This window comes from Parasteatoda tepidariorum, chromosome 9 (assembly GCF_043381705.1).
Source record: "Parasteatoda tepidariorum isolate YZ-2023 chromosome 9, CAS_Ptep_4.0, whole genome shotgun sequence".
Classification (NCBI taxonomy): domain Eukaryota; kingdom Metazoa; phylum Arthropoda; class Arachnida; order Araneae; family Theridiidae; genus Parasteatoda; species Parasteatoda tepidariorum.
This window is the reverse complement of record NC_092212.1, coordinates 60,045,621-60,067,959: the sequence shown is the minus strand read 5'-3', so window position 1 is coordinate 60,067,959 and position 22,339 is coordinate 60,045,621. Positions and strand designations below refer to the sequence as shown.

The 22,339-nt window shown below is 30.6% G+C and overlaps 1 protein-coding gene across 1 annotated transcript in view; it reads left to right on the top strand.

Annotated features, from left to right (window-relative positions):
- Nucleotides 1–877: 877 nt before the first annotated feature.
- LOC107438073 (SMAD specific E3 ubiquitin protein ligase) overlaps nt 878–22,339 on the top strand; it is a 72,709-nt gene continuing 51,247 nt past the window's right edge. Inside the window, exon 1 of the mRNA XM_016050243.4 lies at nt 878–1,295. Within this exon, the coding sequence (XP_015905729.1) occupies nt 1,244–1,295 (52 nt within the window). The 5' untranslated portion in view covers nt 878–1,243. The remainder of the gene's footprint in view (nt 1,296–22,339) is intronic.

Here is a 22,339-nt window from a genome sequence, read left to right as displayed (position 1 = left end):
TATAACATTTAAAAACACTTTGACAAGTTCGACTTAATCTAATTTTAACAGGACGTTGGATAAATTTGCTCTCTGAAGCTAACGGAATATTTAGGTTGAAATAAAAGTAGGTCCTGAGTGTCAATATAATTTTTTTTTACAATTTCAAGTTATTCTATGTAGTAATTTCAATATGAATCTTTTCTTTATAATTACTTATAAAAATTGTCTTACATAAATATTTTCAATTTTAAGCATTTTTTTAGGGGAGAAAAGTATGCACAAGGGACAGTGAGGGAATACTTGAGTGATTTTTCCCAGCAGATACGCTTGATTTACAGTTAAATTCATGTATTTTTCATTTGATTACTTATTGAAATATGCAATCTGAATTTGAAGTGGCATTTCTGTCCCTTTAAGTAGGTATTTTGAACAAAAATTTTTAATTTTATTTCTTCTTCAAGAAAAAAAAAGAAATAATTGGGACAAGAAGTTAGGGAATTGAAGGATTTGTGAAATGAGATTACAAAGTATATTACTTCAGATCAATGTTTTCCTTTTTTTTTTTTATTTATTTAAAAAGAAATAAAGTAATTATTTAATATAACCTGCAGAACCAAAGTTTTTTAAGACAAGTTAAATATATTTAGTATTTTCACAACTGTTGAAAGGTCCTAAGGTTCAAATTATGTAAACGTGTTACATTATTCAAAACCGATAAGAAAATAATTTTATATTGAAAGAACGCAAGATCAAATTTAACATGGTTAGGGCTTTCAGCTCCAACTTTTTAATAACTTGACAGCTACTGCCATCTATGGGCTAGTTATCTGGACTAAACATTGCGAATTTAAATTACAGCTTCTAAGTTATTCATTGTTAACTACAGGTCTCATACGTTTTAAAAACGCTTTTTTAACTGCTATTACAATCTACTACAATGCACAATATTGAACTATAAAAAAATTTATTGTAATATATTTCATTTAACAAATAGAACTATATTTCACATCGCGCAACATCAAGTTGTTTCCCAATCAGACGAAAATTGTTTATGTATCATTCCGACCCGTGGGAGAGTAAGATATGTTTTTGTGATGTCACGTCAAGTCGAATAGTTTAGTGTCTGTGTTGTTATTTTTTTTTAGTGTTTTGTTATTATGGATATGCTTTGCATGAAAACATGGATTACTTAAAAACAGTAAACATCATACAATTCACATTTCTCATATGGATTATATGTAACGTCTGAAAAAAGCCGAAGATGGCAAATCAACAAACTAGGAGGAACGGAGCTATGAAAATAAGACTCACAAGTAAGTTGATAAGATTAACACTACTATAAAATAACACAATTACTATACAACTGCTATCTGTTAATAAAAATATCTCATTAAAGTTATTCAAAATGTTTTTAAAATACTTTACTGGATTATTATTGATTGTTTTATTAATATAAACGCTGCCTCTGTCAAAATTATGAATCGGCGATTTATTATGATTATTGCTAATTTTTAAAAGGTTATTAAATGTAAATTACATTAGTTTTCATTTTCAGTATTTGAAGCATTAATTTTTTTCCAAATGATCATTACATTCTTTTGTTGTTTATGTTGACAGCTAAAACTGATATGATGAAAATATTTTCAGGTAAATAAAGATTTCTATATGAATAATATACCTAGATGATAATGCATTATATTTACTTATTTCTGCCCAGAAAGCTAGTTTTTTTTAAATGTAACTTGAAGTATTTCTGTTGCAGCTTTTGATTATTATTATAATCTGTCATTTGAATTATTTCTATGAAGTTGATATTGCTTTTTTATAAAGGATCCCTTATTGAAGGTTGCCTTTTCTTTAGAATGATTTAAGCATTAGAAATGATAAACATTATTTCCATTTTCATTGGAAATGATAAACATTAATATAACTTTTAATGTTTATTTCATTCCTACATTGTGTATATTTGTAGCTGAACCTGGTAAAGACATTTACTGGTGACTGGTGTATATGGTTTTCAGTAAAATAGGACATAATGTGACAAAAAATACTGATAACTGTGCACTTATGTTTACTTATTTAATAAAGCTGGATAATTTAATTATATCTAATATTTCTTTTATTGGATTGAATTATTATTATTATATAATCTGGCTATTGAATCAGGTATTAAATAAATATGACTTAAGGATATTAAGGAATTGAAAGCCACTAAGACAAGATCATAAGGAATCTTATTGAAAATTTTAATTTTATTTTCATATTTTAAATGTAAAAATATTGATATCATAGATTTTGAATATTTATTCTATTCTTTTGTTTATGCAACATTCAAATGACAGGTTGTAATAATAATTTAATACTGCTACATAAGTATTTCAAGTGCAATAAAATTATCTAACTTTTTTTGCGTCAAAAATAAACCTGGTTGCAGAATTTCTAACTGCAGCTCAATCTTCAAAGATTCAGATTTGCATGCAAATTCAATGCAGTCAATCAAAGACTAATTGTATTATCAATCTGAGAATCTTGAGAGGAAAAATAAACTGCAGATGCTGTGATAATTTGTAGCACCTTCTGCATTTTTGCAGTGATTTCTGCTTATCACAAAAATAAAGGCATTATCGTTAATGCATAGGTTATGTGTGTATCAAAACTCTTATACACTTTTAAATATTTTTATAAAGTTTCTAACATAAACAAGACAAAAAATGTAAGCAGCAAATATATAACTATTTTTAGTGAATCACTGAATGAAACTTTAAATATTTTGATTTAAAATTTATGAAACATCAATATTATTGTTTTCAAATGTTTATATCATTTTTTTGTTATTTATGTTTTCAACTGAACATGATGACATACTTACAGTTATAAAAGGACAAAAAAATTTGGATTAATCTTGTCTCCATAGGTTGCATTTTAATGCACACATACTATTTTAAGTGCTATCCCGTGATAATTATAAATATTCATGAACTGAATAGTAAGCATGGCAGGTGTACTTACTTATTCAGCTCATAAACAAGTTGATTCAGTTAATCTTATGACTTGTCATAGCAATCAACGATGTAATACCTACATATATTGCTTTAAAGCAATTTAATAACATTCTCATTTATTATTAAATAATAATAAATGAGAATGTTATTAAATTGATGTTAATTTTTAATGTTTGATACATTGATTTCATAGTCTTCGTTCCAATTTTTTTTTTAATATGGATTTAGAAATAGCTTTATTGCATACAGTTACTAAAGAAGCATACATTTAAACGAATGCAAGTTAATTAATTAATTCAATTACACACTTAATGCTAAATAATTTTCAGATAATCAATATTGCTTTTAATTACTTTCTAATTTGTGACTAATTATTGAACTGATCAACAAATATTGGTAAAATTTGGAAATTGTGAAAGTTATCCTTTTTTAAAAACTTGTTCATGTAGTTAATTGAATAAAATTAGACATGTCTAATCATGTTTGATATTTATATTACTTTTGATTTTTCATAAATAATGATTGATTTAACACTAAACATACCATAACTGGTCAAATGACCGTTTAAGAACTTTTGCATCGAAAATGCGCTTATCATCTTATCGTTTTTGCACATTTGACTTCCTGACTTTTTCTAACAATTATATGAAGTTAATATTCTATCATTATTATTATTATTTTTTTTTTTAGTATTTTGTTCGTTGGTCCGGTCATTTGTCCGGGCAAACAATTTATTACTTTATAAGTTTATCAGATCAGAAATTACGTTGTAATGCGTGTTTCGATTAGTTGAAATCGTGAATCTTCCAAATATAAGAATAATTAGAAAAAAATATGTTTGCGGAAAATGTACAACGGAAACACCTTTTATATGTAAAAAATGCGTTGAGCAATGAATTAAAAATTCTTATTCTTTGTGTTTGCAATACATAAAAATTGGCATTATACAATTTTTGTTTAATTATAATAAAGTTTTTTTTAAAGTTTATTTTCTTCCTAACATCCATATTTCATACATTCAATCAAGAAACAAAGTCCGGTCATTTGACAGGCTATAGTAGAAATGGGTATATATTAAGTGTTGATGTGTTTAGTTTTAATTTAGTCTGACAACTTTGATAAAGGTTTTATCAAGAGATATAATTAGAGTGAAATTTGTTAAAACTGTTTTTTGATGTTCAAAATAAATTTAAAAAAAAGCTATTTATAATGTGGTGTAAAACTTTTAAATGATTACACTGTGTGAGAAATAATTTTCTGTTGAATAATTATAAGTTAGCAATACCCATTTCGAGCTGGCTCTTTTGCAATTTTCTGGGGCCCTGAACCAGCCTTGGAAATTTCTCCCTCTTCTTTCAGGGCATCTATATTCAAGCTCTACGGCAAAATTGCCCATGAGCAATGGCAAAACACAGACGGTCAGAGACAAGCTAAAGAACTGAATCGTGACTGTCCCAGTGTATGTCAGCTTCGCACCCTATATAAAGGAGGTGCCCTGAAAAACTTAATTAAAGTACTTGTCAACTTCAACTTTGAATTATATAGACTCTATGGACAGCCACAAATAGTGCAGGTCATCCGAAGCAATAGATTAAGATGGCTTGGCCATATCTGGAGAGGTCCAGAAAACAATGCAGTACGAATCGCCACCTTAATAAATCCCTCTGGATCTCGGGCCAGAGGAAGACCTCCAACTAGATGGCTGGAGGACACTACTAAAGATCTCAAAGTAATAAAGATTAACAACTGGGAAAAAGTCGCCATGGATAGGAGGCTTGGAGGCTACGCGTGGTTGAGGCAGCCAAGGCCTGTAAGGGGCTGTCGTGCTGAAGAAGAAGAAAGCTAAACAGCAACAGCTTGGGGAAGATCAATGGTCTTCTCACTGGACACTTTATCCTCAGGAGACTATATGTAATGGGTATTGAAACTAATCCTCTTTGCAGAGGTTGTCTTCTTGAAGAGGAGACATCATGACATATACTTTGTGATTGTGAGGTCTATGCTAAAAGATTTGAGTATTTAGGGCAACATTGTATTAAGGCCTGGGAACTGGCAAGATGTTCCTGTAAGGTGTTTGCTGAATTTTATTTCAGCCATAGGGCTTTCTTGCTAATCATGATTTAGAGTTTGGGTACAATGGACCTCTGGTCAATGTGTCCTGCTCTTGGAGCTGCCCAACCTCTAAGTCTAATACCCATTTAGTTTTATGTTTCTATAAGTATGGTTGCTTTTAAAACTTTAGCTTATATTAATAACAAAGAAAGACTTGTTCTGCGAAGATTAATATCAAGAGAGTAATAAGTAAGAGCATAATATATATAAAATAAGTAATATGAAAATTACTATTTTTTAAAAGATGTAAAAAGGAGCTTTATAAAGTTTAATATTTTATTTTTAAAAAATAAATTAATTCATTTATATAAAAGAATTTTTTCCTCAAATCATAATTATTGTCAACTTTTGAGGATGAATTAAATTTGCTGTAACTGGGGAAATTTGAATTGATTTTAGGCAATAAGCTTATTCTAATTTTGTTATCCTTCAAGCTTAGTTCTGTTAATTGAAAAAATTAAACTAGAGCTACTTGTTATAATAATAAGCTGAATAATAAAAGGCACAGCAAATACTTTTTGAAATAGACTACACAATGATGCAATAGCTATAGTTGCTACTTTTACCATAAGGTGTCACTAAGCCAGAATGGTGATAATGGTATTCATTGTCAAACTCTATTGAGTAGGGTGAATATAAAAGTGTGGGTATATAAAATTAATGTTTAAAATTATTAAACTTTAAAATTTGGATTTAGTTACTAAGTTCCATTGTTTACTGAATCAAATTATGTCACATAAGATAGGCAGCAATGCTTGATTTATAAGCGGTGAGTGTCGCAGGTCTAGGTCCTCCAAAATATTAAGAAATTTTTTTTGCATTTCCTGTAGAATTCTCTATTAAAATTAGGAGTTGAAAAAATTTAAATAATTGTAAGCTCAAGATTACTAATATATCATTAATAATTTAAAATCATTTTGTTTATGAACAAAATGTAAATGTAAAGATGTGACAAGTGGCCCCCCACAATTTTGTGCTTACATCCATCATATTTATAAGTCAGGTCCTGATTAGCAAAGTTTTTAAATTTTATTTATGCGTCACTGAGCTCATTGTGCTGAAGGAGGATTAGATTCCAATTAGATTTGGTCAGTAATTAGGGTTATTGATTTAATTAATTACTGATGGAATCAGTAATTAGTTATTCTGTAGTATTAATTATCCTGGAATCAACAATTAATCACCTTAATTACTGATGAAATCAGTAATTAGGGTTAATACAGCCGACAGATGTAATTTTGTGTGGCCTTCAGCCCTCTATTCTCAAATAGAAACTTTTACTTCTTTTTTAAAACATTTTTATAAATTATTTATTTTAAAGTTTTTCAGGCCTTCATATCATTCATATCTTGTAAATTATTCTTAAATATAAAACTAAACCATTTAGGCCTGGTTGGAAAGCATGCTTGCAAACAAATATTTTCTTAAGTGTATCATTTTTATGTAAGTGGGATATTAGGTTTGTACATATATTATGTAGGTATTTAAGTACATCATGTCTAGGTCCCGCAGTGGACTGATCGTTAAGACACGGTTCCCAGCAGATCACCGAAGTCAAGCATCACTGGCTGCGGTCAGTGTGCGGGTGGGTGACCACTTGGATCAGTCTGCGTAGGGACCGAGGGTGTGCGGTATTGGTCCTCGTTAAACTGTGCTACCGTAAAGTGCTCGACTTCGCGCGCAGGTCGTCGGGCTACCGAAGCGGGGGTGCCATCCCCTCCGCAGAGGATCAAAATTGTGATGGCATGTCTTCGGATCATCCACCGGGATGGTTCCCAGACCGTCGCCAATAGCCCATTGTGCAGCTCTAGTGCGACGTAAATTAACAACAACAACATCATGTCTAGGCTCATAAATGAACATCTTTACCATCTTTAAATAAATTCAATGACTAGTAGGAAATTCGACTTGGTGACGTTAAGCTGCCAGACTATAGTCACATTGAGTATTGTTGCACACGTACTTTAATCAACTGTTGGTAGAAATGGTAGAATGGAGAACTGTTGGTAGAACAAAATTTAAATTGTAAAATATTTATTAGTGAAAATAACATTAAAAGATAAAATATAATAATTTTTTTTCACTGAAATCATTAAATAGATAGCTTTTTGAAACAGATGTCATTTATTGTTTTATCATGAATTACCAAGTAATTAAGCAAATTCATGATCTAGAAGCATTATGAGATTTTTACTTACAAAGTACTTGTGTTTTTCGAGGGCAATGCCAGTGCACTTATAAATTTCACCCTGTAAAAACATTAGAGCTGTATTGATGTGCGGCTGCACTCAGCTATATTCACTAGACCTTGTGTGGTCCAGAATTCTACAGGTTTCAAAAATCATTGTGTAGTATTGCATTCAATTTATAAGATGCTACCCTGTTCAAAATTCTACTGATAGATACAGGTTCTTTTTATTTTATTTTATAACCGTCGTTGAACAGCCGACCCAAATTTTGGGTTTACGACTACTAATGTTCAACTCTGTAGCCTTGTAATTTTGAATCCAATCCAGAAGACAAGGAAACTCCTGGATCAAGTATTGGGCAAAATTTGCCTTCGTGGAGAACTTTCTGATGGGACTAACCCACATTTGCGTTACATGGAGAAGAAGACCGCGAGAACCTCCCCCAGTTAGCCTGACGGCAAGGGCACTTTAACCCATGAGAATATTTTACAACAGCACTGTGGTCGATGCAAGCCGGATGCGAAATTCGTGTCGACCAGCTATCGCTGGGATCGAACCCCGGTTCACCTCATTGGAAGGCGAACACTCTATCCCCATAGTCATTGCGGCTCAGATACAGGTTCTTGGGAAAGAGGCTCATATTGCTAGAAGGAATATAAAAAATCCAGATAAGAGGATTTTTGTTTCAAGACTAGTCGGAAATGGGAAGGCCAAAACAACAGTTTTAACAGAGTAGTGGCAGTCCAGGTTTAAAAATAAGTTGTTCTAGAAGAATCTTTAAAGGCCTGTCCCACCCTGGCTAGCAATTCCTAGAAAAAAGAAGGCTTCTGCAGCACGGATCTATTAAGTAGTTGGATGTAACGAATATAAACTGCACAGTAGTGGGAAAATAAGAGAGATGTCACAGTGTTAGAGCTAGTAAACTGCTGTGTTGGAGAAAAATGAAAAATGCCGCAACATTCGAACTGCTAAAGGTTTGAATTTCTTTTTTATGGTAACTCACCCGGAGGTCTTCTCCCTTCTTTGAGGTGTTGCCTTGAGTTGTCATGCCAAACATGGTTGATTCTCTATACATTAGTTTAATATTTTTGCTACAGTACTTAAATAGAAAGGTACCGGTTATTCTTGATTGTGGAAATGGAAGGTACCTAGTAATATGTATTATTATGAAACTCAACTAAAAACAGAAGGGCTCTCCTCTCAACTGACTTTTTATTTGGAAGTAAATTTTTATTTCTTGGTCGAAAAATTTGCTGTTCATTTTTTTGAATGCTATGTTGATCTTTTAATTTTTGTTAAGTTACAAGAGATAGTCACATCTATATTATTTTCTTCATGATCCTGAAATGCTATAAATCTTTTTATCATTCAGGAGTAATATTTTGAGCAGAAAAAGCAAAACTGTGCGCAAATGTATTTTCCAAAAAGTATTGGAGTTTAGATGGCACACCCACCGTACACCATATTTACCTGTATTTTTGTATTGTCAATTTTCTAGTTATTCTGATCTGACCTAAGCTCATTATTTGATTTAACATTCAATTTAAATTATGCTGTTATCTGGACAATAAGATTTTCACCAATAAAGACAATTGTGAAGAACAAAAAAATAAACAGACCATCCTGAATGACTTAATTTAATAATCCTATCATCACATTCTAGGGCTCCATCTTAATGATTAGATGCTAATATGCTAATAATTAGATGCTAATATACTTCAAATATGCTAATTAATTTGTACAGAAAATATTTTAAGTAATCGCAAAAATATCAGGGTCGCCGCACTCTCGGAAATATGATCCCAATACTTTGGTCAGAAGAGCGGTCTAAAGTTTAGATTCACCCACTATATCTTAGGGGTCAGAAATCCGAATCTGTTGAAGAAAAGGTAGATTTATTCTGAGAAAGTAGCACGTAAACTAAGCTATCGTCTGCACTAGTTAATTAGCATATTTGAAGTTACCCCCTTGAATCATTAAGATTGGATCTTAGAACGTGAAGATTCGAACATTAGATCAAAAGTTATTGAGGCTGGTACGTTGTTTAATTTGCGTACCGTACATTCTAGGACTCAATCTCAATGATTCGAGGGGGTAACTTCAAATATGCTAATTAATCAGTGCAGACGATACTTTAGGTTACAAAATGAAACACAATGACTGAGTTTCTCTGAATAAACCTACCTTTTTGAGTAAATGTATCCATGTTATATAATACATTTTAACAGTTGCTTTTTTTTAAAAATATTTTTTTTCTTTCTATTTATTGGTTGTGAATTTTACAATATAAGACCTGAGTTGGCAAGAAATGTTAGTTCAATTTTTTTAATTTTCACTATTTTTAAAATTTAGGAAATATCTGCTTCCACTGGTCAGTTCTTTAAAATTAATTTATTACTGCTATAGTTATATGCATGTGAAATAAAGTCAATAATTTTAAATAACATTATTCACCAGTATTTATTAAAAATGAAATTAGGTATTGACGTATAGATTTAGTGCTGATTCAGAACTGTGAAAAACTTCTAAGTTTTAAGTACACTCATAAAAACCAATTAGATTAAATTAAGTTATAAAATTATTTTTTTCATAAGTTCTATTGTGGTATATTTTAATGGAAGCATGATAAAAGTTAGTGAATACTTTATTTAAAATATTTGTGCTGATATCAGCTATATGCAATTTTGAATAGCTATTTTTTTTATAATATAAAGTTTTAATGAACATTACGTTGTTTTTAACGCATTGGTATATAAAAACTTATACCTCCCCCCCTTTCTTATTTAGAACTTTCCAATAAGGTTCTGTTACTGAGTCAACTATACAAAATGTAACATTTCTATTTGTTGCCTTTTCAATCACTGTTACAGGTGGGCAACGCCTTTCACTTTCATTTTGATATGATGATAGACATCTTCCTAGGATACTTTCTTTTTAACAATTTTTTAACCAAAAAGTATTATTGTCCTAAAGAAAAAGCTGTTACGGGTTGACAACCTTCATTGTTTGCACGGGACACCGGCAGTGTGTGCAAGGCATATTTTGGGCTTGGCGAATCTTATAACCAAAGACGAGTCCCACTAACAGTAAGACATGTCCACACTTACTTACATTGCTGGCCCATACAGCCTCCCTGCTTGAGTGCACAAAGCACGTGGTTATTAAATGTATAACAATAGAAAAGGAAGCCAAATCAAGCCAAGGGTAACGGCTAATAGTAATTCACCCTTTTATCGTGCTGTACTTCGAATTCACGCAAGTTGTTTAACTTCAGTTTGCTGGAAGCGTTTATAAGTTAGAAGACCCGATTTGGGGTTGCTTAATTTCAGAGAGAAATTAAATTATGGATTTTAAGAACATTCGTAAACTGCTATCGTTAAATTTGTTTGATTTTAATTAGTATTTTAATGCAAACGACGCTCTTCATTACAATCTTCCATACAGCAACCTTTTCTTATAATAACCAATACTTTGCTATTCCATTAACGTAAGTTATTTTAACTGCACGCACTGGACCGTTCATTCGAATGTAGTGTTCGAAATCAAGTCTTTTGAGTCAGCAAAAGTTGAGAGAAATTTTAGAAACCATTATTTCTTTTGATGTTACTGCACATTAAATGTGAAACATCTTGAATGAAAGAAGAGTGACACAATCCCCTAGATTCTTTCACAAGGAATAAATTATTCATATTATTATTATTTTGCATTCACGATATAAGGACCTCGCGTTATAACATTCATTTTTCCTTGTATGAAAGGAGTTGTTATATCAGGTATCGACTGTAATCAGTACATCGAAAGGAGTGGAGGTGCCAATGCAACGAAATTTAAGCTCTTACCAAGGCTACTTATATTGGATTCTTAATTTTTACTTTAAAATTCGATTATTGGCACACAAAGCCATGACTATGTTATAACACGTGCTATCAATTTAACAACTCACATGTTTATTGTTCCATTGAATTTGAAATTGCAGTTTGTTTCCTTTTTTATTAATTAAAAATACTCATTTCTTAGAATTATTGTATGGTTCAAAAATAATAGTTTTTACAATGCATTATAAATTAACTAGTGGGGCTGTGCCCCCTGTTCGCTAACGCTCGCCAACCCCCGAAAATTGCTACGCAATCTTGTATAGTTTGCTTCGCAAACCAAGTTCTCTTCGCTCGTTACCAACTTAGGTACATTGCAAATACACAAAATTCTAAGAATTCAAAACAATCATTCAAATCCTTATAACAACTTATTTTTTTAAAAAAAAATACATCTTTTTAGTAAATACTAAGTCATTAAAATAAATTTGAATTCAAATAAATGACATGTAATTCGTTAAACCTATTAGAAATGCGCCATAGTATAAAATCCTAAAGCGTAACAGCACGACTGAGACTCATTTTTCGATGAATAACTAATAAAAATAATAAAACAAATAAATTCGTGATATAAATCAAAAATCGTCAAATAAATTCGTCATATATAAATTCGTGAAAAAAAGCGCTTTCGACAAAATATTAAAATGGAGATCTATCGACAAAGACTACTCCCTTCTGCCTAGCTTAAGGTTATTTCAATTTCCGTTTTTAAAAGCGCTATATGTTGAGCCACCTCAGCTAGATTTGGCATGTGACATTTTTAGCGGCAATCATTGGTCGATTTTCTAGCGTTGCCATTCGGGGAGTTGTAATGAGTCTTTTTTTTTGTCGCCGTGTAAGAGAAATATATATATAGATTAGAGTTAATGAGACAAAAATTTATGCCTTTCCGCTATTTTTTTTCCCTCTACATTTTTAATCTGGGCTAAAATAGGAGAATATATTTTTCATGATTTTGTTTTGCCTATCTGTTTTAAACGAAAGATAGTGACTTAAAAACAATAGTCATAAAAACACTATCTAAAGATAATACCATAAAGGTAAAATATTAGTAGTGCGCGCACTGTATGCTAATTTTTGTTCCCTTGATGAAATCAGGTGAATGGAGGGCGAAGTGTGAAGGAAATTTTCTACCTTCCGTTCGTTTTTCTTGTTATTTTCATTGAAAAAAAATTGATGCTACGATTTTTAAGTCAAAAAGCTCAAAATATTGTGGTTGACCATGTTGTTTTCTTTACAATCTAAATTAGCTTTCTTCTTTTGCATGGAACATCATATGAATCCCGATTATTTCGTCTTATTCGTTCTAAACACCAAATTTATACTTTTAAAACTATCTTACAAGTAAATATAAATGAATAAAAACACAACTGAACCATAAAGAAATTATTAAATAGAATTATTAATTATTATTCTTGTTATATAATTTTTGGAGCTAAAATGTAGTAGGCGAATTTTTGCCGACATTATTTCTTTCCATTGTTTTTTTTTTTTTTTTTTTTTTTTTTTTTTTTTTTTTTTTTTTTTTTTTTTTTTTTTTTGTTACTCTTTTTAATGTTTGGAATTAAAAAAAAATTTCTAAATTTCGGTAACTTGATTTGGGTTAGTTTTGTTCTTAACATCTATTATCTCAGACATAAGAGGGGTTATGAAAGATTGATACAAAACAATTTGATAAATAAAGCAAGGTTTTTTAATGCTTAATTATTAATTCGATAATGTCTTGAAGTGGACTGATCGTAAAGACACGTTTCACCTAAGTCAAGCTTCACTGGCTGCTGTCAGTAGGCGGATGGGTGACCACTTTGGGCAGCCTACGTGATTCACGCGCAGGTTGAATCAAACACTTTACGGTTTTATTGGGCTACCAAAGCGGATTCCCTCTGCAGAAAATCAATATCGTGATGGCAAGTCTTCGGATCATTCTCAGGGATGTTTCTCAGACCGTCGCCTATAGCCCATTGTGCTGCTCTAGTGCGATGTAAATAAAATACCTACCTATTTGTTCGATAATAAAATTTTTAGATCTTTTTCAATCGAAATTGTCGGATTGTTTTAATTGTAATGTACATTAAAAGAAAAAATCGAGAACACTTAAAGAAGTGTTAAAACCTTATCATTGCCTCAGTTTCCTTATAAGGCTGTGATATAATCTTGTTTTAGCCTTATAAGGTTATGTAACGTTCTCATAGTCGGTATAACCTTATTGAAGATAGAGTAAAAATTGCAAAATTAAAAGAAGGGGGATTTTTTTGAATGTGATGCTGCATTCCCCCTTCATTTTTATTTTATTTTTCGACTTTTTGATATGCTTTAAATCAATTCTTGTAGATGTTTTGAAAAATTTCCAATACCTAGAAGGATAGTAAAATTTAAAGGTGCTTTTTTATAACTGAACTCCCTAAGATGAATTCTAAAATGAGAACATACTTTATAATTATGTACCATAATAACAATGAACAAACTTTAAAAGATAATTTTTTTAATTGATTGTAGTTTCTTTTTAATGTATGTAAAATATTATTATGTAAAATTTTTGTTAAAATAAGTTTTAAAAAAGGTATTATTATTTTTAAATTATTATTTAATAAACGATTCATATAATTTCAAATGTATTATTATTTAATTGGGAATTTTTTTTTTTTTGTTGTTGACAGTTTTAAAATTTTGAAGTTCAATAGCAAAAGTTTCGATTTTTAACTTCAATAATAAATGCAGACATTTTTTTTTTTTGATCCTTTAAATCATGTGAAACATTTTAAAATTTTAATCATTCAAAAATTAAAATTTTCATAATTTTGTTTAAATGTAAAAAATTATATTAAGTTTAGGCATAATAAAAAATTTAAACTCAGCTAAAATTCTTGTCAAAATAATAAGTCATGTCGAATAATCCAATATTTTACTGTTCCGCTAATCTTAACGCTCCTGAAGTTTTAAATATTTTTATTCCCCTACTCTTTAAATCGTCTCAACTGTCATGTGACTCCTTTCTGCGTCAAAATCGCCGCGAACCACATATACTAAAACGAAGAAAACCCATATGCGTTTATTTTGGTTTATTCCGCATTATTAATCTTTATGCGAAAAACCAGTATTTCGCTGACCACATGAAATTGTCTCACGCACCACATGTTGTGAATCCCTGACCTAAATTATTAGAATTTAAAATAGCACAACAAAAGCTTTAACGGACATAAAACAAAAAAATCCTTATTACAAATATAAAGTGTTTAAATGTTTTATGGAAATATTTAGAATATGTTTGTAATGAATATAAATATTATGAAGCATTTCGTACAAACTAAGCACTAACTGGTGCTGGGCAATATAGGTAGGATTTGTGTTGTACCGCAAAATGTTGTTAGACAATTTCGCTATTTTGCGGTTTCTCGCGATATATATTTTTTACCTTCCTTCTTGCTGATTTACTTCCGACTGTATTTACATTTTAACAATTAAAAAAAAAAAAGACATTTTATTTTTTATTATTCTGATTAAAATCATTGAGTTTTTTTATATTTTTAAATATAACAATATATTGAAGTTTAAGGATTGCTATTTTCGATAGTATCGTTGTTAATAATTATGATATTGTATCATTTGATGGTCATTGTCTCCGATGGTTTCCAAAATATAGCGTTAGATAAATACTGTAGACGATAATAACCGTCGTGATATTACCGTTGCCGATTTTCATCGCGATATTAGGATCGCTTGTAATTGTTTCATGCTCCATATTTGTTGTCTTATCGTGATATTGTGAAAAATTATTACCGCGATATTTTAAAAAGTATCGATAGTTTACGATACATTGATGTATTGCCCAACCTCACCTCATTATTTTTAAATTTGGAAATATTTTTCCAGCCTGTTTTACGATTGTTCCCAGCTACTGAGTTATCATAAGGCCTGATACGCCAATGCCTAGGACCCTCACATTTCTGGGGGCCCTTTAAATGTTACAAATGTGCATTTTCTTAAGAATTATCTATTAGAGCAGTGTTTCCCAAACTTATGACTTTTATGTACCCTTTCTAAATTTTTCGTTACTCTGTGTACCTCTATTAAAAAAAAATGAATGTATTTTTTGCTATAAAAAATTGCACAAAAGTTGAAAATTACAACTGGTTGTAGACACCACTAATATACTGTTAACTCTGCAAAAAATAGCCAATAGAAAAATACGTAATCGTAAATTTTCATGGCTAGCTTTGTTTTTAAATAAAATTTTTTGAAATTTTCGTTTGTTGCAAGATATTTTGCTTAAGAACGCGTACCCCAGCTGAACTGTTCCCGTACCCCTGGGGGTACGCGTACCACACTTTGGGAAACACTGTATTAAAGTTATGAGATAGCAAAAATTGAAATAAATATAAGCTCAAATTTATCATAATTTATTTGTGTTATAAATAATTTAAAAACACTTCATAATTAATTTAGTGTAAAGTAACGACCAGGGGTTCCCTGACAGTTTTGTGCCTAGGGCCTCCGCATTTCTAGATCAGGTCCTGATTATTCCTAACTATTTTCCGATTTTAATATAACTTCACTGAGAAATTTAAATTATATGCATCTTACAATATTCAAAATGTTTAAAGAGATTAGAGCTATTGCTGAAATAGTTCTACTTTCATAATTCACAGAAGACAATCATCTGTCTCCAAGATAACAGATAAACGGTATCAGTCTGGAGAGACCGTTTTAATTTTTCTTTTTTCACAGAACAAGTTCAACAGCATGAGCAATATCTTTGACATGTTGTTGTCTTATCACTTCTTATCCAGCTTAAAAAAAAAAAAAAACCGTCTTAATACTTGAAGGCTAATACTTTTTTCGTGATAATGATCTGATGAGAGAAGAAATAGGCGCTTTCGTGTTCATTTCAAACCGGCCTTGGAGAGCAAATTGCAATTTNTTTACTAAAGTATCATAATTTATTTGTGTTATAAATAATTTAAAAACACTTCGTAATTAATTTAGTGTAAAGTAACGACCAGGAGTTCCCTGACAGTTTTGTGCCTAGGGCCTTCGCATTTCTAGATCTGGCCCTGATTGTGCCTATCTATTTTTCGATTTTAATATAACTTCGCTTAGAAATCTAAATTATACGCATCATACAATATTCAAAAACTTTAAAGAGATTAGAGCTATTGCTGAAATAGTTCTACTTTCATAATTCACCGAAGACAATCATCTGTCTCCAAGATAAGAGATAAAACGGTATCAGTCTGGAGAGACCGTTTTAATTTTTCTTTTTTCACAGAACAAGTTCAACAGCATGAGCAATATCTTTGACATGTTGTTGTCTTATCACTTCTTATCCAGCTTTTTTTTTTTAAAAAAAAAACCGTCTTAATACTTGAAGGCTAATACTTTTTTCGTGATAATGATCTGATGAGAGAAGAAATAGGCGCTTTCGTGTTCATTTCAAACCGGCCTTGGAGAGCAAATTGCAATTTTTTTCAGGTGGCAGTTGGGATTTTCGTTGAGGCGTGACTTTTTTTCATTGTTTCAAATCAACTGATTTTTACGAGTGTCGATCTAGGCTGTTCCCCTCCCTTTTCATTCATTTATTAAACCTGTTTTAATTTGATTTTCTTGTAACGACAAATGTTAAGTCATGTTTGGGTTGTAATTGAAAGGCTTTTTCATGGTGTGAAAAATCTGGGAAAGATAACATAGTCTTAATCTGGCTTTTAGTTGACGAAATTATTGGGAACATATTCGGCCTGGAATGAAAGAGATTTTTATTTTGAAGAAAATAAGTCAAGAAATGCCCTAAAACTGTATAATAGGCAACAATCTGTCTGTATCAGAATGTTGTATTTAAATATATACCGATAAATCTGTGATTTGTTGTAAGAAGTATCAAAATCAAGACTCTATTTTGGGCTGGAACTTTATTTTACTGGGGCCGCGGAACCGGAAGGGGCAATAGGGACTTTAGCCCCCTCATATTTTATAAAAGAAGGGACATAGGCCCTTCTAAGATCGTAATTTTTCACTTAATATTTTTAATTAAATTTACACTTAAAAAAAAAAATAGTGCTCGGAGTCCCTCCGCGCCGAAGAAGTGAAACTTCGTAATGTGGAAATGAAAATGGGAAGGGGTAAAAATTGATTTTTAGTGAAATCATATTGTTTCTTCAAGACAAACTTTATTAACATTGCTTACAATTCACAATTAATTATCATTTTCGAGTGGAGAAATATCCAGATCTATAACATTTACAATGGGATTATGATAACTAAAGTAAGATACGAAATGCTTGAGTTCTATTTTTTCAATATTTCTTGCAAAAACTGCATCAATGGTAGTTCCCCCTTTGGTTGTTGAATCATTCCTACCATTTATCATTTCCAATCCAAATTTGTCTTTAAGGAAGGTTAATAATGTTTCAGCTTCAGGTAACGAGAAATTCACATTAAAATCTCCTGCAAGGATCACAGGCCGCTCGTTACCATGGTAGCGTTACCCGTTTAACGCAACCATTTTGGAAGTCGCATTAGAATTTTTACTTCAAAAAAATATTTTTTGTGTCTGAATTTTAAAATAGAAAAATTTCTATTCAAGCGAGCTTTAACATTTCCACGGTGAAATCTTCTACCAAATCATCTCTTACTTATCTCCTCCTCCCGCAGAGGAAATATACAATAAACGTCCCTATTGCTGACAGATGGGAAAGTTCTTGCTTTCTAATGTTGAATTAAATACTCTGAAGTCCAAAATTAAAACCGTGTTAATGTAAATCGCCTTTGCAGTCTTTGGTGCTGTAAGGGAAGAAAGTAACAAAAAAAAAAAAAAGCCAAATTGGATTACGTTATGTATACAATCAAAATAGAAATATAATTTTATATACTTTTTTTCTCAGTTGTTTTCGTCTTTTTAGTCTGATTTTAAAACAACAAATTTGATTGTACAGAATAATCAATACTATTAATCAATAAAGTGTATTTTTAAACTAAAACACGAATTTAATTCAGTTTTTCGATAATTCTAATGATTTATTTTGTTTGGTGATTCAAGCTTAAAAACTGAATTTTTATGCAATCGAAGTTTATTTACCATTCCAAATGCGTTGAAGCTATTAGATGAGTTGAATAAAATATTTATTTTATTTTTAAGCCTCATTTCTGTAAAAGATGAGGTTTCCTAACTATTTTATTATTAGATATAGTTAAATAAGTTTTTTCCCCTCATTTAAATAGATTTGTTCGACAGATTTATTCACAAAATGCAGTAATGGGCTGTAAAAATAAAGCTTGTTTAGAGGAAGTTTTTTTTCCCCCCTCAGTTATCGTTGAACTAAATTTTAAATTTTTTTAATGCATTTTTAGTAAATCTGAGCAGCAAAATATAATCGTAAAATAACTACTAATAATTCTGTCACGGAATTTTCATTTGTTTTTGTTGATCTGTAATGATAAAATCAAAATACGTTGCATTACAGCCATTTTAGCATTTTTACCCACAGTTTAGATTTATCTGTAATTATTCGTGAAGAATAATTATTTAAGTTTATGAATTTTATCTCGCTTTTAAGAAAATTATTTATTTTAAAAATCATCATTTTATATGGCAGTCATGACTTTTCAAATTATTTTCGTACGCTTTAATGAACATCGCCATTTTTATTCTTGCTTCATGAACGTTTATCATTCAAGGCTAATGGAATATTTTTGAATAGTTTTTATTTTTATTTTCCCTGCATACCTGTTTTAGCTTTTGTGACAGAGAATTTTTAAGCGAACCAATTTTATGTAATCGCATCATTTAATATTTTACATTACTCTGACGACCATTCGTTGTTTTATTAAAATGTTTATACGATACTATTTTACAAAAAAAAAAATCTTGCTAATTTAAAAAATTTATATTTTTCGTGTTCATCAAGTCGTTGGTCGCGAACCACAATCAAGTCGTTGGTCGCGAAGTTCTAGAGCCTTAATTCTCATTTAGTCCTCAGAGATAGTATACTTAGCCTAAATAAAAACTCAACTTTTAGTTTTAAAAATTCATTATTATAGAGGAATTTAGCGAATGTGTAAAGAAAGTGGAATCATGGACTGACAGTTTTAAAAATAAAATGTATGGAAACGAAAAACCTATATACATATATAACGGAAGGATAATTCTTGATATAGCGAGTGAATAAAGAAAATGAAATCAGTAAATAGGCGAATCAGTTAATAAAAAAGTAAAGTAAAAGCCACACGTTTTTATTACATTTGATCTTTCTGTTTTTATTTTCTCTTAGATTGTCATATTGCTTATTTGAGAACATTTCCCTGATTGATGCTTCATCGTAATTCAATTTAAAAAGAAAATAAAACTATAAAAAAAATTATATGGTTTATAAATGTCATCTAATTTAAAAATTAATAAATATTAATTTAAAACAATAAAAAAAATGAGGATTGCTGAATTCCAGACTTAGATGAAATTAAAAACTTTCTGCGAACCCAAAATCTCAAACAAAAAACTTACAAGCAATTTATTGACTCTTGTAACTAGTTTCAACCCGTTTGCCGCTGCCTAATTTTGACGTAATTTGTTCGGATAATAACCAATTTTTTTTTAATGAGTTTTAGTTTTTATAAAACTATATTGATTGTAATATGTACTGGCACATTTTTTAAAATTTAGCAGCGTTTATTGACTTACCAAATTTTCTGCTACTATTTCTGATTTTTCTGAAATTGACTACGGGATAGAAAATAAAACTGTTGAACATTTATTTATGAATATATTGTATATTTTTTATTATTATTATACATTGTATATTTTTGAAGCTACACTAAAATTCAGTATATTGTAAAAACTTACACTGCATAATAGTAAGTAATATTAAAAAAGTTTCTGCGATGGTTATAATTTTTTTGTTATTATGCAATGCATATCTGTTGACTTCTAAAGAAATGGTTCTGGTCTTTATGGTTCTGGCTACTAAAAATGAATTTTTGTAAATCCATAGATGATTGTGCTCCGGAAAAAAAATCTGGATTTCCGGTTTTTTTCACTAACCGTGATCCGGATGTTTCCTTAAATCCAGGGTCCAAAAGTTTCAAGAAATCATCCATCCCATTTACGCATTAAAATTCTTGAATATTTTATTTAAAAATATTAGATCTAGGATTTGTACTTGGCATCTCTTTCATTTATAAATATTTTTTCTGGTAGAATAATAAATGTGAAGAATGATAAAAGTAAACTTAAACATAATTATTCATTTAAATTATGCTGCATGTAATTTATTTAGAATTTCATGCATTGAAAATATCAATGATTTAAATTTGTAAAAACAAAATTTTTTTTGAGATGCATCGTTAATGGTTTTACTCAGGGAATTTTCAGGAATTTTGAAATGGGCTCACAATTACCCCTGTAAATCTAAAATAAAAAAAAATAAATAAAAAATTCCCCTGTATGCACAGTATGTCAGAAAAGATGAGTTGTGTTTCTTTGACTAATACAAGATTGTGGAATTTTCTATTTGAATAAAATTTCCCATCTTCAGGAAAAATGTTATTTTGTTTGTAATAAATTATTTCTGTAAATGTAATAAACGTGACTTAGCATCATTAAAAACTTATATACCGTTGATTTGAATTTTAAAAACAATTGACCACAAAAGTAGCCGTCTTGTATTTGACTACATTTCGCTGTAAAAAAGAAGAAAAAAAAAACAAGCTTGTGCAATAAGTCTGTTTGGCGTGATAGCAGTGTCTGAGTAGAGCGGCTGTGTAGTAGATGAAATATAAAAACAATTGTGAAAAGCAACAATATTGTTCTTCTTTTTTCTCTATGTTTGAGCTTTGTTATCATTGAAGCGTCGCGACATAGAATGGACGTTTGCATTTATTATGAAGGGCGCTTAAAGAAAAGATTTTTTTTTTTCATTTTTGTTATTTCCTTATCATTTCAAAATCGCTAACATTTTCGCTCCTGAAAATGTGAAACCTGATCAAGATAAAGAGAAATGATTCTGATCTAATGTCATCATTTAATGAATTAGACTTTCTAATTCAAGCATTTTACTAATTAATGTGAAGTTTTTAAATGCTCTTAATAAACACATGTTGAATGCCCGTATGGCCAAAATGATTTTCTCATTATGTATTGCATTAATTTCTTCAAGCCATTTTAGTAACGATAATAATATAAGAAAAATTAAAAACATAAAAAATTTACTCGAATTATGTGTTTCTAATAATCTTGACTTCGCCAGTGACCCCGTGGCACTAAGAACAAACTCGGTGCCGGTCACCGGTGACCCCCATGGCATTCAACGTGTTAATTGTATCTGTTATTATTTTTTTAAAATGCGTAATTAAATACGTAAATTGTATCTACTTTACTCATTTTATCTTATAATCGACGTTGAACAGCCGACATATTTTTTGCATTTACGACTATCAATGTTCAACTTCGTAACCTTGTAATTTTTTACCCAATCCACAAGACAAGGTATTCATTCATAGCTCAAGTATTGGTACAAACTAGTTTTCGTGGGGCAATTTTTAGTTGGAACTAACTACTATTTGCGTGACATAGAGATAAAAACCACGAAAGCCTCCCACTGTTAGCTCGACGCCTAAGTGACTCTAATTCTAACCCGTTTGCCACTGATGATGTTTTTAGTTAATGCTGCGATCGGTGCGAGCTGGGAGCAAAATTCTTATCGGTCAGCCATCTCTGGGATTCGAACCTCGTTCTCCTCATTGGGGAGCAAGCGCTCTATTTTCTGAGCCACTATAGCTACTATTCTACTCATTACCGGGGATCCATCTATTATCAGTTCGATTCGAAGACTTTTTCTCACCAGCGTTTAACGCTGGTTCATATTGCAGTTATACGCTTTTTTTAAAAGAGAGATTTAGCACTTTCACTTAGCATCCCGTACGTTCAGGTTCACGTACCAGGGGTCTGTTTAGAAGAAATTTGGGTCTGTTAACGGACCCTTCACAAAATATTCTAACTTAAAAACGGACCCTTCACAAAATATTTTAACTTAAAAACGGACCCTTCACAAAATGATTTTTCTTTTAATCGGACCCTTCACAAATTTGTTTATCTTCATTATTATTTTGTTAATCGAATAAACCCTTTCCAGGGCAGAAAACAAGAAAGATGGATGTAAACGAATTAAGTTTTGTCTTCGGCAGACGATTCTTCCAT